Below are 15,492 nucleotides of genomic sequence, written 5' to 3'. Positions count from 1 at the left end.
GCTTGATTGACTCTCGACTTTGAGTGACAGCCGGACAGACAGAACAGCTAAGAAAATGCGAGGCCCTTTGGCCCAATTAAAAATCAATCGCTTTGCGTCTAATTAGGGGTCTTTCAATCCTATCGAGAGGCCTCAATTAAGTGCTATAATACTTACTGGCTCCTGCCCCAACCCCGGGGTCACGTGTCCTCCCTGGAAATGTATAAGCCAAGTGTTTATGTTTCAGTATTTGATATTTATTTATGCCTTGTCCAACAAATTATGCGCTTCAGTTGCATAAAAAGGCAAACAGCGACAGCCATCAGGCAACACGTGCCGACCTCTGACGGCCAATGGAAAACCATCATCCCTGACATTTTCAAAACTGAATGAATCTGCAGTGAGCGGAAAATGGATTTCTAATATTTTCTTCATAAAATTATTACAAAAAAAAAAAAGGAAAGTATATATATATAAAAGGAAAAAAAAGGAAGCAATGTTTAGCTTAAAATATGCTGGCAGGCGGAAGGCAGCTGCTCCTCCTTCTTCCTCGCCTTCCTCCTCTCCCGCAGGACGTCCGAGCTTAAAAGTTGAGAAAAATGAAACTTTTATGATGCGCTTATCCTTGGGTTTCCTTTTTTCGATTTTTACTATATATATATATAGCAATTTTCTTTTCGATTAAATGCTTGAGCAGGCTTGAGCAAAATGGCGCGCATAAAGCGCCGCAAAGTGCCCGAGGAAGCATTCCGTCCGGACAGCGAATCCTAGGGAGTTCTCCTCCTCCTTGGATTGCTGGGGGACTCCTCCTCCTCCTACGCCACCTTACGTCGCTTCGCTGGTCCCATTGCCGGCAATCCGCTATCGAACTCGGATGTGTGCAGTGCCCTGGACTTGCTCATGCTCTTCAAGAAGCTGCTCCGGCCGCCGACGGAGGACGATGCTCCTCCAGAAGCGCCTGTCGATCTGCCCGGACCAGATCCCTCTCGCTGCTGCTGCATCTGGCGCACATCTCCGCTGACCGTCGTGGTAAACATACGTCGCTTGGTCCGTTTCTGGGCCTGCACCTTCTCGGGATCACTGAAAATGGACACAAAATTAGGAATCTTGCTATTGAAAGTCCTTCGATCGCTTACCGCTCTGTGTAGGTCAGTCGATTGGTGGGCGGGGCCGCCTTGGGCGCGGCATGCTTGGCGGCGAACTTGCTGGGCGCCTCCTTCAGGGCAAAGCTCTTGGCAAAGTGGCCCATGTGGGCAATGCGTACGTTGAAGATGGGCTTCAGCTCCTTGGGAAATGTCGAGTAAAACTTCATCCAGGACACAAAGGCTGCGGACGGGAGAAACAAACAATTAAATATATATATGTAGAAAATAGAGAGCGTTTCGGGGGTGAGTACAAGGCAAGGAGAGATGGAGATGTTAATGCTTTTAGAATTAATTGATGTCTTGGCTTAAGTGCCACCGCTGGCTGCATGTGTGTGTGCCGCATTCATTACAAAATAAATTCGTTAAAATGACAAATGAGCAATGTCAGCAAAGGATTTCACATCCACGTCTCGGGTCTATTGTGTGTGCATATAATATATAATGTATACGGCGGCTGTGGTTGTGGCTGTCGCTGTCGCAGTCGCTGTGGTTCGCTGTTGTGGGCATGTCCTTGCTAATTACGCAGCACTTATGCCAGGCAATTCCAAATTATACAACAATGATATCAAATTACCAACAGAGCTGGAGCCCCTTTCGGCAACAAAGACCGCAATTGTTACCCCGATAAGGATCTTGTGCAGGGATAAAATTGACAACGACAGAATGCGTTGCGAGTGGAGTTGGATATGTAAATGTGATGTGAAATTAAAAAATGTATCTCTTCTTGGAATAACAATAACTATACAGGGTGATAAATCTACCAATACAGTTCTCCGTTTAAAGTTCAGTATCTAGAGAGCAGCTTGAATAGGTCCTTTTGGTCAAGTATCATATAAAAGTATATGAAGAATAACCAAAGAACAAAGCTATCAGAAATCAAGAGATTGTCTCAGTTCACCGCCTTCTGTTAGCTTTTGGCAAGTTAAGTCTCGATTTACTTAAACTAAATCTTAAAACAATTAGCCATAACAACATTTATATGATAATATATTCCAATTTATAGAACCCATTAAAGGTGCAGGACAATTTAACTAGATTAATAATAATTCCTTAATAGTTGCATTTTCTTTACCCAGGCTTTCAGCTCATAATTGAAAACCGGAGCAGAACCGCAGACCGCACTGTAACCTCCAGCTTGCAAGCTGTAATTCCAGGACAACATCCTGTAGAGGATGGAGCAGAGGCATAAAATAAATGCAAAGACGATCCTGCCCCGGCAATTAACTCACAGCAGTGTTGTATCTGTATCTGTTGTGACTTCCTTGGTCCTGCCAAAGTCAAGCCCTTGGCTTTTTGGTCTGGCTTAATTGCCGCAAATGCGATTACAGTCAAGTGGCAGACATTAGGCAAACAAAAAGTATGATGACGGCGACGACAGCGGATGTTTAGAGACGTCTGTCAGCCGGAAGTGGCGAATAAAATAAATGTCATTTGGGGATTCGGAGGACTTTCACAAATCCACCGCACAGAAACCGCACAAAATGGCTTTTTATGCCACTTTGCCTTGCCTCCTCCACCTCCTTGGCCGTTTGCACTCCCATTGTCTCGAGGCAAAGCCAGGAGTGTCCCTTCAAGTAGAGTGGGTGTGGGTGTGCTTGTGGGTGTTGCTGGGAAGTATCCTGCCTGACTTGGCTGGGTGGTTTTAGCGACTGTGGCTAATGCGCACGTCAGCGGTTCAATTCTGGGTCTCAGAGTGCAAGCAAAAAGTACAGTAAACACCCCGAAAAGTGGACTACTTGTGAGGAGAATAACAGCAATTTTAGGATATAGAATATAACATTTAGTGGGCTAAAGGCTAACCGATTCTATGAAGCTAAATCGAAGCGTCAAGTGATGGAGACTGGGGGAATCTTAAAATGTATTCTAAGGAGGGCCAGAAGTGCTTGACTTTAATAATGTTAAAACCCCTTAACGTACAATTTAACTAGAAATAAATACGGTTTAGCTGTTTTCAATTAAAATATAGGCACGAGATGAAAACCGATTCTACAAATATTTATATATTAATAATTATGGAAATTTATGTATGACATTTTTTCGACAGAATCAAATTTTAAAAATCTCATAACTAAGCCAAAAATCTATTAATTTCAATTTGGAAAGTTGTCCAATGTTAGTTTTTGCTAGGTTAATAAATCTGCATACTCAATTAGGAATTTAAAAAAAATCAAATTTTGGCAAATTTTTTAAAATTTTAATGATGTAACCCCTTTCCTTTTTTTCAAAAAATGGAAAATTTCTGAAAAGATTTTTTTTCGGCCGGAGATGGCTTAAAAGATTCGTCTGTTGATGCTGATCAAGAATATATATGATTTATAGGGTCGGAAATGACTCCTTCACCTTCTTTTAAGCTTCTGACTGAAGGTCCATTACCATTTTTTAACCGATTTTAACTATATTTTTATAGCAAATTTTTCGACAAATCAAAATTTAAAAATCTCATAACTAAGCCAAAAACGCATTAATTTCAATTCGGAAAGCGGCCGTATGTTAATTTTTAGCAGGTTGATAAAACTGCATACTCCATTTAAAATGTGCATGTTTGGCCGATTTTTGAAAATTTTAACGATGTAACCCCTTTCCTTTTTTTCAAAAAATGGAAAATTTCGGACAAACAAATTTTTCGTACGGATATAGCTACAAAGATTCGCCTCTTGATGCTGATCAAGAATATATATTATGGTTTATGGGGTCCAAAATTACATATTTTTTGACTAAATATAATACCCAGCAAGGGTACAAAAAATGCTATTAAATAGTACAGTGAGTCAATCAAGGACCCACTGTGCTTTACACAGAGCGCGTGTCCATGCGGTTTTCATTTGTGTGTAGGCGTGGCAAATTGTTGTGATTGTTTTCCCCGTTGTCTCAGTTCTTTTTCCCACCCCTGCAAAGGGGTTCTTCGAGGGCTTCCCCCCATCCGCCGGATCCGGCGGATGTATGGGTTATAGAGCTAATCGGGGGTGTCGTTCGTTGTCGTGGCCGGAGTGGGCGGACTTATGAGCCATCAGAGGCTTAAATGTGAAAGCATTAGCTCAGCAGCACTTCTCGGTGGGATAATGCGAGACAATGGAACGGATAAAAGCCGGAGAAAAAAAGAAATACGCTAGTAAGTCGATAATTAACTCCCAGGATCAGCGTGAACCAAAAAGGGATTATCGGTCAACGAAAATGGGTATTTTATGGAGAAAAAAAAGTGATTTTAACAAGCATTTAAAAGACTAAAGAGAGAATATTCGTACTATGTTTCGGTTTTGTTGTGCTCTCCCAAAACTAACTCTTCTTTGTGCCTGCTCAAATATTAAGGGATAACTTCAGCTTCAACTGCGAATTGAAGACGCTTTATCTTTGCTGAAGCATCATCCCTTTTGCTATCAAATTTTTGGTCCTTTTCTAGCTGCTTTTATCTGCTGCTTTGTACAGTTTTGTTCAAGCGTAATACTTTTTAATGGCTTTTTGATTGGACGCAGCAGAGCAGCAGCAGGAGCAGGAGCAGGAGCAGCAGCAGGAGCAAGCTGCATCCTCCTGTGACTCCCTCTTAAGTTTTGCCAAGAGTGACTTCCTGTCTTGACGCTTGACTCGGCGCTTAAGTGCAATTTGAGTTGCCATTTTGACCAGACTTCCCTCCCGAATCCCTTCTAGGCCCCATTTCTCTCCCTATTTCTCTTAACTTGGTCGTATTTATCTTGGCATTTTGCTATTGTTTTGCGCTTGGCCTGAAAGCCATTTGGGTATTTCGCTCAGTTTCCGTTTCCTGTTTCGAATCGCTTAGCTTTATTTCTTGTTATGATTCATATTCGGAGTATTCTTGAAGATTCGATGGGCACCCCAGAGCCTCTTTTTCCCATAATTTCAATCGAAGGGATCCTTGCCTTGCTTCTATATATCTATCAATAACAATTTTTCTCCTTATCCTCTTAAACATTAAATTAACTACTTTAGCAGGATATAGACAGGCAGTCGTTAAAAGCAAGGGAAATAAATCACTAAATAAGTCACTAGGAAACCCTATCTATCACTATCATTTGCCAGTTTAGTCCATATAAAATATATTCCGTTTGAAAATACAATTACTAAAATAAGAAGTAATCTGGCCAGAAACCCTTCTCATAAAGTCTAGGAACTCTCCCACACCCTCAACTAGCTTTAAAAAAAGCAATAAAATAAAACCTAGAAACGAGTGAAAGGCTAGAAAAAAAGGATCGGGGCGATGAAAGGAGTCGCTGGTGGTAACTGACCGCGATGACTGATGGGAGGTCCTTGGGATAGCGAAGGGGCGAGAGGACTGTTTATTTGACACGCAATCGAAATTAACTTCAAATATGAAATAATTTTTGTGTTTTTAACGTGCACTGGATGATAACTGGACCTGGACGAAGTGGGCGGTCAAACTTATAATTGGAAAAATGTCAGAGGGTTTGGTTTGTGTGTTTTTCCCTCGCAATATCTGTGTTTTTTATTCTCGCCCCCTTCCCCATTGGGCAGTGTTGTAAAAAATCGTAATTACAAAGTTAATGTTCTTTGGTGAAAGGATTAAATTGCTAGTTTGTTCGCCAGGATCAAGGGTTGGGGCAATTGGAAAAGTAAGTGCCATGGGAACCCGTCCACCGAGGACGGGAATAGACTGGAAAGGGGGGTTCTACCCCTTAGTATTATTCTTTAAACAAGATAGGAAACAGCCTTCGGGAAATCGAGTATTATATACCCTTTTAATAGAATTATGGTATCGAATCGAAAATCGATCGTAACTAAGCTTTAAATTTTCGCATTTTTTAAATAAATATTTTTAGAGATTTCTATATGAAAATTTGTTCAAAAAATCAAAATTTAAAAATCTCATAACTCAGCCAAAAAAGCAATAATTTTAATTTGGAAAGCTGTCCTATGTTAGTTTTTATTAGGTTAATAAATCTGCATACTTCATTAAAAATATAAAAAAAATTCAATTTTTGCCAATTTTTGAAAATTTAACGATGTAACCCCTTATAAAATTTGAAAAAATTGAGTAAAATTGTGGTTTTCAAAAAAGTTAGCTAGATCGATTTGGCTTTCGATGCTGATCAAGAATATATATGATTTATAGGGTCGGAAATGATTATTTCACAGGTTTACAAGCTCCTGACTAAAATTATAATACCAGGCAAGGGTATAAAAAAACATCAAAATACTGATTCAAGATTCAAGCTGGCAGAAGAGCTTCTAACTAACTAGGGAAATCAGAGGGGATTCTTTCTGTTTTTCGTCTCAGTTTTCCTATACATTACTTTAGATTTTCTTAAACAAATAGCAAGATTCACTCACCTTTGCAAGACTTGTCGTGCAACTCCTTGTCGTCCTCGAGTAGCGACTGGAACTTGTGCTGCAGATTGGAGGCCGCCTCCTGCACGGTCCTCGCCTCCTCGTCCTTTGGCAGTAGCGTCTGAAGATAGGCATACATGTCGCCCTGTTGAATGCGAATGCGCTTCTTCTCCAAATGCCTCACATACTGAGCCTCGCTGGGTGCCAGGAAGAGCACTGCTCGACCCTTGCGTCCAGCTCGGGCTGTGCGACCCACACGATGGACAAAGTCTGCTGTGGTTTGCGGTGGAGTATACTGCAGCACCAGTTTAATGTCCGGCACATCGATGCCGCGACCCACCACATCGGTGGCCAAGAGGACACAGCTATCGCAGGACTGGAAGCCACGGAAGACGCCCTGTCGCTCCGTCTGCGTCATGGACCCGTGTAATCTGTTGAGGAAAGATTTTTAGAGATGAAGGAGATTCCTACTTGACCAAAACTAAACTCACTTGAAGAAGCGCAGTCCATTTAACAGAGGTGTGTCGCCGTCCTCGTCCGAAGCCTCTTCATCCTCGTCGTCGAGTATCCTTCTGGTCAGCGCCTCATTCAGCATGTCGTGGTGGAAGTTCACCATTTCCGTGGTGCTCATAAACACAATGGCCTTAAAGTTCTTCGGATTTGCGTCCATTTCCTTTGCCAGCAGCGATGAGAGCGCCACCAAACGCAACTTGGGTGGCACCACCACGTAGCTGAGATGCAGGTTCTCGGGAATGCTTAGCACGCCGGTGACATCTTCCTGGTACTCACCCAAGCCGTCGTCTTCCACCTCCAGTTGGGCTTCTATGGATTCCTTTTGGTAGCCATCCTTTGTCTTCAGAGCGGCACTGGCCGCCTCGTCGCTGTTGTCTATGTACAGAGGATTCTTTAGGGTGAGACCGGCCAGTTGCTGGACTTGGGACGTGAGTGTGGCACTTAGCAGCAATCGCTGCAGTTCAGGAGCATCCTTCTCCTCGGCACGCTGCTTGTCGATGGCCTCCACCAGCTGCTTGACGTCCCGCTCGTAGCCGAGCTCCAGCAGGCGATCGGCCTCGTCCAGGATGAGAAACTGCAGCTTAGTCAGCTTGAAGTTGGCCGTGTGTAACAGGTGATCCACCAGCCGACCCGGCGTGCCAATGAGGATGTTTATGCCCTTCCGCAGTCTCGCTTTCTCGCTCTTGCGGCTCTCGCCGCCCAGCAGAGAGCCCGGCACTATCCAGGTGTACGGTTTCACCAGCTTCTGGACGAGCTCGTAGGTCTGAATGACCAGTTCTCGGGTAGGCACAATCACCAGGGCCATAACACCATCGGTCCTCTTGATCTTCGGACTTTTCTTCTGCAGCATCTCGATCAGAGGCAGTGCGTAGGCCAGGGTTTTGCCGGAACCAGTTTGGGATCGCACCAGAACGTCCTTTCCTGCGAGCACATGAGGTATGGCCTTCTCCTGCACCGTCGTCAGTTCCTTTATGCTGAGCAAATCCTGCAGATTCTTTACGGCATGCGGATGCAGGCCCAAGGTTTCTAATTTAGATCCGGAGAATATTGTCTCCTTTACCGTCTTGACAGCCCTCTGTCCGAGTTGCTTAAGGGCTTCGACATCGCTCTGATCGAAGAGTCCTACCTTCTTGGTGCGAAAACGATTTATGGACGCAGTTTCCTCCTTCTTTTGGGGTTTCTGTGACTGGGATTCCGGGGATTTTTCTGATTTGGATTGTGATTCCTCTCCAGATTCTTCATCAGAGCCTTTTGCCGCTGTTTGTGGAGGTTTTGGTGACATTTCTGGTGATTCCGAAGAGTCTTTTAAAACGCCATTAGCCTTTGCTTTCTGACGCCTTTCCTCTTCCATTTGAGCGCGGAAAATATCGCCGGGCCGTGGCAATTGATTGGGATTCCTTATGGCTCCTCTGGAGACCTTCAATGCGTTCTTGAGTTGCTCATCGCTGAGCTTGGCCAGAGGCTTCTTGTCCCGCTTGTTTTTGCTCAATCTCTCGGCTCTTGTCATGAGTTTCGGTTTGGCTTTTGGCACAATATTCGAAGTGGCTGTGGTTACATTTAGCATGAAATCGTCCTTCGCAGGAGTGGTCTTTGGTGGCACACCATTAAACATAATATCCTCAGAAGGATTCGTAGATTTAACAGGATTCGGTTGAGTTTGAGGTATTTTAACTGACGAACTCGAGGATGCGGTAGTAACATTTGGTTTCGAATTCGAGGCTGTCGCCGTCGCCTTTCGCCGCACAACAATTGCCTTGACTTTCGGCTTCTCCACATTAAATTGAAAGCCCAAATCTTGCTCCTTGACGCCACGCTTCTTCGGCGCCGGCACGTTTGCCTTCTGGCTCTGGAAACGCACAAACTCAATAATAAACGCTGGAGAATGAATTGCACGTGCTTACCTGTTGTGTTTTGTTGGCCGCCTTGGTGGGCGGCTTAACGTTTACATTTAGCGTTATGTTGTCCACCATTCTCACGCATTTGTTGCTTTTGACGGAACGCACAATATTTCTCAATTTTTGTTAAAATAAAAAACGTGCACAGAACAGCTGACACACGCTGCCAGTGCTGCCAAGAAGACTGTAAGGTGCTGCCAGATTGTTGAGAACTTACTGATTGCCGCGGGATTTTCAAATATTACCATAATTTGCTCTTATTTAGTGACTATTATTCGCATTAATAAAAAGATTTTTTATATGTATAAATGTTTGATAAATTAAAATGTAAAAAAAACATAACAAAGTTAAAATAACATTAATTTTCAAAGCTGTTTTGCTTGCAGTGATGCCCATAGGAAAGTTTTTCGTTAGTGCTGCCACATAGTTGTCATTTCCCAAGTTATGGGATATATTTATCGGTTATCGCTTATTGGCCGAACATCTGTTGCATTGTCACCATCGATTATTTTCCGTTTTAAGTTTGAATTTTTTGTCGCGTTTCCAAACTATGCGAAACCAAGACTTTAAATATTGTATATTAATATATTTTGGCAAATTCTGTAACATGGTTGTTAAGAGTAACGTTTTCTAAATACTGATAATGCTTACAACGACTTCTTTGGCTACACAAAAAAAAAACCTACGCAAAATGTTTAGCTGCCTTGGGCAGCGATGTGTGTGTGTGCTGTCATAATAAGTTTGTGGGGCTTGTGACTGGTGGGTGGGTGGCTGGTGGTGGTTTAGTGGCTTAGTGCTTTCGTGGTTTCGTGGGTGGCTTGTCAGCCCCAGCTGCGGGCGCCACAGATGTCAACCGCAGTCCAATGCATGACGGTGATAGCTGCTTGTACTCTTCCGTCTCCCCCGTGTGCTCCTTGTAATTCCGCGCCCATAGTCCTTTCTTCTTCTCCATCCCCATCCCTTTCTGGTAGTTCGTCTCGTGGAATCGCTGGAATTCCCTCTGTCTCCATGGCCAGGCTGCAGTGCTCTTTGAGTTTAACCTGCTTTTTCGGCCTTTCTTGGGGATTTTCTCTCATAATTCCTTTACCACTGCCGCCTCCGATGCCGCCCGTCGTGTGGCAGGCCACGTACCACAACTATGCGGTCACGTAGTACTCTCTTTGGCGCTTCTGACACTTTTCCCGGGCAATATAGCATAGGGCAATCGTGATCAGCAGTACGATGGTCACGCCCATTCCAATGCTCACCCACATGATTTCTTCATTGATTCCCACATACGAGCGTCCTAGCAAAGTTCAGGTTAAAGGAAAGTATGTTTTGTTAAACGAGATTACTTATTTATATAATGTTAGTTTAGTAGATTTAAGCAAGCACTCACCATTGTAGAAGTGATTGGAGTAGCCGGCTTTGCCAGCTACTCGACCCGCTGGCATTTTGTTACACGCCTAAAGCACAAAAATAGGCCAGCCAATGTACAATAGAAAACTGTGAGTTGCTTTTATCCAAAATCCTTTTCAACTCGATGGCCAGATGGCAGCGATTTCCAGTTCCGTTTTTGGTCGTTTTATAGCTTTCCCGTCACTTTTGTTTTGTTTTGCAATGTATTATGAATTGTTTACACATCCATGGAGCTTCATTGCGCTGCAAAAAGGTAAAATAAATTTAAGTAAACAATTATTTTAAAAATTCAAATTTAAAAAAGCCCGGTGTTTCAGTTCCTGGCATCACTGGCTTCAACGGGCAGCACTGGCTTTTAACGGGCAGCACTGGCCTTTAACAGGCAGCACTGGCTTGTAACGGGCAGCACTGGCTTTTAACGGGCAGCACTGCTTTGGTCTGGCAGCACTGGCGGGTTGGGGGAAGCACTGTGAATCAGCTGCTTCAATTTGTAAATAATCACATACCTTTGTTTTTCCGATCGCCTTACATTTTATCTTATTGTTTGCCAGTTTTTAAGTGAAAATAAGTGCTTAATAGTTTCTAAGCACAACATGGAACAAACACAGACTACTAAACACATAGATTTGGCGGATCAACATGGTGACCAAGGGGAAAAGAGCAATAATGCCGGCAACTTGGTGGCAGCAGAACTAGAGGAGGCGGGGAAGACCGTAAGCCAAGAAGAGAAATTTTATGGTAAAATAGGAATGCAAACACACATAATTTGCAACGAAGAAAGTATCTGCGTATGCCGTAAGTATCGTTTAATTCTATTATTATAATTATTATGAATTTTTAAAAGAAATTTCATACCAAATAAAATGAACGCGAGGTTCGAAACTGGGCTCATTTAGATATGTGGTTTAGAACTTTACTAATTTAGTACAGCAGGCAGCCGGTAAATAATTAACTTTAAAGGGAATTATTTTTAAGGGAATTATAAACTTAATAAAAGGAGTAACAGTGTGGGGAGAATCGGGTTCATGAATAGATAAATATATTCAAAATTTTGTTAAAAATTAACTTAAACGAGAAAGTAAGTTAACTTCGAAAAGCCGAAGTTTTTATATCCCTGCAGTTCGCCATTGGATTTATCTTAATTTGCAAAGCTTTTCTGTATGAGATTTCTTTCATTAGGATTTCAGAATATTAAGCTTTAATATTTAATATTTAAATAAAAAGTTGTATGCAATTTTGACAATTTTAATGAGATTACCCCCTATAAAACTTTATTGATTAAGATTTTAATTGCAAATCGATATATATATATTAAATTTGGCAATCATTGGCCTTTGTATACCTCCAACAAAACCTAAAATATATGAATGCTAGGTATATTAAATCGCTATATATAGATTTTTTGTGCTAAATCAAAGATTTTCAAATATCATAACTAATTCAAAAATGCATTAATTTTAATTCGGATAACTTTCCTATGTTAGTTTTTATAATGTTAATAAATGTGCATACTTAGTTTTAAAAATTATATTTTTGTCAAATTTTGAAAATTTTAACGATGTAACCTCTTTCCATTTTTTTTAAATTGCAAATTTTTGAAAAAATTTTAGTCTATGCAAAAGATAGCTAGAAATATTCGCCTGGTGATGCTGATGAAGAATATATAAGCTTTATAGGGTCGGAAATGACTAATTTATGTATTGCTAGCTTCTAAATGGCATTATAATGTCATCCAAGGGAATACAAATTGTAATAGTTATCTTTAAAATGCAATGCTCCTATTTGTTTGCTCTGTACGAGCGGCCTTCAACCCCCGTCCACCCACTACATTTTAATATAAAACGAGGTCAGAGATATATAACTTTAAGATTTTGCATTCCCCACATTGCGCATTGGGATGTCAGACTGGGTACAGCAGTCGGAGTAGAAAATGTCCGTCTACCAGAATACATTTTTTATACCCTCTCTTGAAGCCCAACTGGAGGCGGAGGCCATCAATGACAACCGTCAGCTGCTGGAGTTTCGGGTGCGGAGCAGGAACATCGACTGGAGTCGCTTCGTGCAGCCGCTGGACACGAGTGTGCGTTCGGGAGCGGTTTATTTGGGCCACCAGGTGGACTTGCTGTACAGCACCCGGCGCCCAGTGACCGATGAGAACCGCAGGGAGCTGCTCGTCTGCCACGATATGATGGGGAACTACCTCGAGGATCGGTATATACCATAGCTGGGGATCTAGATAAGGAACTCTATTTTATATAGATTCATTTTTTCAGGCACTTTCATAGCTCAGAGAAGTACGACGACTACAGATTCCAGCACTGGTCGGCCGTGGATTACTTCTGCTACTTCAGCCACAAGTACGTGACCATTCCACCCAGCGGCTGGCTGAATGCCGCTCATCGTCATGGAGTTCCAGTGCTGGGCACTTTCATAGTGGAGTCTGCCGGACCCCTGGACGAGGTCCTGGCCAGCGAGGAGAGTGTGAGCCGAACGGTGGCGGCTCTGACACGTCTCTGCCTGCACTTTGGCTTTGAGGGATGGCTGGTCAATGTGGAGGTACGGGTACCCCAGCAGAACATGCCCAATTTGTAGTAAGTATTGTTACTATTTACGGACAAAGACAAAGATTAAGTAAGGTAAGATATTAATTAACTTGTTCTCCCTCTTTCACAGTCGCTTTGTGCAGGAACTGACCACCGAGACAGAGTCCCGGGTGCCACATGGTCGAGTCTTTTGGTACGACAGCGTCACCGAAAGCGGAGATCTCAATTGGCAGAACGAGTTGAATCCGCGCAATGCCGAGTTTTTCCGCCGCAGCCATGGAACGCTGGTCAACTACGCTTGGAGCGATCAGCATTTGGAACGCAGTGCCAGGCAGGTGGAGCAGGAGAAATCCCAGCGGCATCGCGTCTTTATGGGCCTGGATGTCTTTGGCCGGAGCCGAAAGGGCGGCTTTCAGACTATGGAAAGCATGAACAAGATAGCCGGAATGGGCTTCTCGGCGGGTATCTTTGCTCCCGGCTGGTCATTCGAGACCCTTGGCTCCTATGGCTATAATATCAAGAACTCCCGCGGAGATGAGCAGACAAACGCCGCCTTTCTGGCCAGGAACGAGGCCTGGTGGTCACGCATTTGGCCAGCTCTGGCCACTCATCCCTATCGATCGCTGCCCTTCTTCACGGATTTTTGTGTGGGTTCCGGTCTCCGGAACTACGACTGCGGTACCAGGACCTCGGATTCCGGACGCTCCTTCTTCAATCTGTCGCGACAGTCGCTGCAGCCGTCGATTCCGCTGGACAAGAACGCTGTGCACGACTTCGAAACGGCCTTCTCGGGCAGCTGTTCACTTCTTGTGACCAACTACGACCGAGCCTTTCGGCTCTTTGTCACGGACTTTGTGCTAACCCGGGGTGTGCTCCTACTGGGTTATGCCTTTAAATTTGGAGGAATTGGAAGTGAGTACCACTTTTTTGAAGTGGTTGCTCGTGTGACTCCGCTACGTAGAAACGATCGCTTGAAGGAGGAGCTGTACCTGGTATGCAGCGAGTACAATGGATCGACTCTGTCGCCACATCGCTGCTTTCTCTCCCCGGTAGTGGATCCCCTGCCTCCGGGCATAGTTCATGCCAAGTTGCCTCAGCAAACCCGAATGCAGGGAGAGGGCTGGCATGTGCGTTACTTCCTTGCCAAGTTCGATGGACCCGTACGGGTCGAAGATATAGGAGTAAAATGCCACAGACCGACGGGATCCCAGGCATCGGCTCACCTCGGGGCCGTTTTCGTTGAGGCACCAACCCTCGAAGATTGGAATGCAACTTCGTCGCAGCGAAAGGAGGAAATTGATGTCTACCGCCGGGATATGTGGAAGAGGAGTCATGTGACCAACTAATTGGTTGATTTTAGTTTAGTTTCTTTTTTTTTCTTCGTATATATATTGATATATATATATATATTGATATACATATTTAAATTGTCAGTATATTTACATATTTTTGGCTATGCGATATTAAATTTTGAATGTCCTTTAAGCAATTTGTGTTGTACTTTTTATAATCGGGTTTTTAGTACTATAATTTCAGTCAGAACCCTAAAACGCTGCGAAAGAGTCATTTCCGACCCTATAAAGCATATATATTCTTGATCAGAATCGAAAGCTTTATCGATCTAGCTATGTTTTTAGGGAAACAAAATTTGCTCAATTTTTTCAAAATTTTATAAGGGGTTACATCGTTAATATTTTTAAAAATCGATGAAAATTTCAAAATTTTATAAATTTAAATAAAGTATGCAGATTTTGAAACCTCTTAATAACTAACAAGGAAAAGCTTTCCGAATTAAAATTAAGGCTTTTTTGGCTAAGTTATGGTACATTGAAATTTTGATTTGTCCATACAAAATATCAATAAACATAGATTTAAAGATGGCAATTATTAGAGGTCTAGAAACATCAATGCTTTCATAATTTTTCAGTATATATATGAATATTTCCTGCCTTTCCAGTATAGATATATCCTTTGAAAACCCATTAACCCAGGGTATATAGTATACGAATATTTTAATCTTTGGCCGCGTACGTGTCCGACTGACCGAAAAATTTGCATTTAAATTTTGCAGCTGCTCCTTGATCCCTGTCCCTCGCCTAGTCCTGGTCCCCCTAGTCACCACCCCCTAGTCCCACCCCCCCATTTAACCTTAGTTTAGTTATTTTCTGACAGATTTTAAATGCAGATTTTTAGGGATTTAGTTGTTCTTGCCTCTGTTGACATCATTTTGGCGGTGGCAAGTGCAGCGCCCTCCGTCCCAGCCAGCGACTTTTTCGCAGTTTTATGTCATTTTATTTGTTTAGTTCTCCCTCGCTTTCTATTTAACTTTGGCATGCTTTGGCCTTGCTCCTCAGCTGCTTTCAGTTTTCGCATCCCTTTTGGGGGGCGCCGAAGCGGAAGCGTAAAAAAAGAGGCGGCATTTCCGGTGGCTCCGAGGAGGCGGGGAATTATGATGCAACCTCTCTTTAATTAAGTTTCAGCCCGGAGGTCGAGGGGATCGACAAACATATATCCCCTTGTTCAAGTGCCTGGCTATCTCTCAATGGCGTTCATGGCCCACATTTCGCAGAGATTAACGACATAAGCGAGAATGCATAGGCATTGTTTGCAAAAATTAAAGCGATAATTATACCAGCTAAACGGTTAGGCGGGGAAAAAGCGGATATAATGCACGGTTTTTCAGTCATTTGTCATTAAATAATTTTTTAGAATGCAATGTAT

At 43.0% G+C, this 15,492-nt stretch overlaps 3 protein-coding genes across 3 annotated transcripts; 1 reads left to right on the top strand and 2 right to left on the bottom strand.

Moving 5' to 3' along the window:
* Nucleotides 1-214: 214 nt before the first annotated feature.
* Nucleotides 215-10,115, bottom strand: LOC110184411 (putative ATP-dependent RNA helicase CG8611). Its single transcript, XM_020952945.2, has 5 exons — nt 8,837-10,115; nt 6,914-8,781; nt 6,426-6,853; nt 1,116-1,305; nt 215-1,059 (listed from the first exon to the last, which is right to left on the bottom strand). Exons 1-5 carry the CDS (start codon nt 8,903-8,905, stop codon nt 795-797), a joined length of 2,820 nt encoding a protein of 939 aa, XP_020808604.2. The 5' UTR covers nt 8,906-10,115; the 3' UTR covers nt 215-794.
* LOC110184415 (uncharacterized) lies at nt 9,396-10,471 on the bottom strand. Its single transcript, XM_020952949.2, has 2 exons — nt 10,209-10,471; nt 9,396-10,115 (listed from the first exon to the last, which is right to left on the bottom strand). Exons 1-2 carry the CDS (start codon nt 10,261-10,263, stop codon nt 9,967-9,969), a joined length of 204 nt encoding a protein of 67 aa, XP_020808608.1. The 5' UTR covers nt 10,264-10,471; the 3' UTR covers nt 9,396-9,966.
* ENGase (cytosolic endo-beta-N-acetylglucosaminidase) lies at nt 10,334-14,256 on the top strand. The gene is made up of 4 exons (XM_020952946.2): nt 10,334-11,023; nt 12,202-12,439; nt 12,502-12,819; nt 12,902-14,256. The coding sequence occupies exons 1-4, from the start codon at nt 10,822-10,824 to the stop codon at nt 14,115-14,117; spliced, it is 1,974 nt and encodes a 657-aa protein (XP_020808605.1). The 5' UTR covers nt 10,334-10,821; the 3' UTR covers nt 14,118-14,256.
* The last annotated feature ends 1,236 nt before the right edge of the window (nt 14,257-15,492 follow it).

This window comes from Drosophila serrata, unplaced genomic scaffold, assembly GCF_035046125.1.
Source record: "Drosophila serrata isolate PLE 108 unplaced genomic scaffold, ASM3504612v1 contig_8, whole genome shotgun sequence".
In the NCBI taxonomy this organism is placed as follows: domain Eukaryota; kingdom Metazoa; phylum Arthropoda; class Insecta; order Diptera; family Drosophilidae; genus Drosophila; species Drosophila serrata.
This window is presented reverse-complemented; position numbering and strand designations above follow the sequence as displayed.

Coding starts and splice junctions, on each gene's coding strand:
- ENGase (XM_020952946.2), top strand. CDS start 10,822: ATGGAACAAACACAGACTACTAAACACATAGATTTGGCGGATCAACAT. Junction 12,440..12,501: donor GGGAACTACCTCGAGGATCG/GTATATACCATA, acceptor TCATTTTTTCAG/GCACTTTCATAGCTCAGAGA. Junction 12,820..12,901: donor CAGAACATGCCCAATTTGTA/GTAAGTATTGTT, acceptor CCTCTTTCACAG/TCGCTTTGTGCAGGAACTGA.
- LOC110184411 (XM_020952945.2), bottom strand. CDS start 8,905: ATGGTGGACAACATAACGCTAAATGTAAACGTTAAGCCGCCCACCAAG. Junction 1,306..6,425: donor GCACGACAAGTCTTGCAAAG/GTGAGTGAATCT, acceptor TCCCGTCCGCAG/CCTTTGTGTCCTGGATGAAG. Junction 1,060..1,115: donor CGACTGACCTACACAGAGCG/GTAAGCGATCGA, acceptor GTCCATTTTCAG/TGATCCCGAGAAGGTGCAGG.
- LOC110184415 (XM_020952949.2), bottom strand. CDS start 10,263: ATGCCAGCGGGTCGAGTAGCTGGCAAAGCCGGCTACTCCAATCACTTC. Junction 10,116..10,208: donor CTCCAATCACTTCTACAATG/GTGAGTGCTTGC, acceptor GAACTTTGCTAG/GACGCTCGTATGTGGGAATC.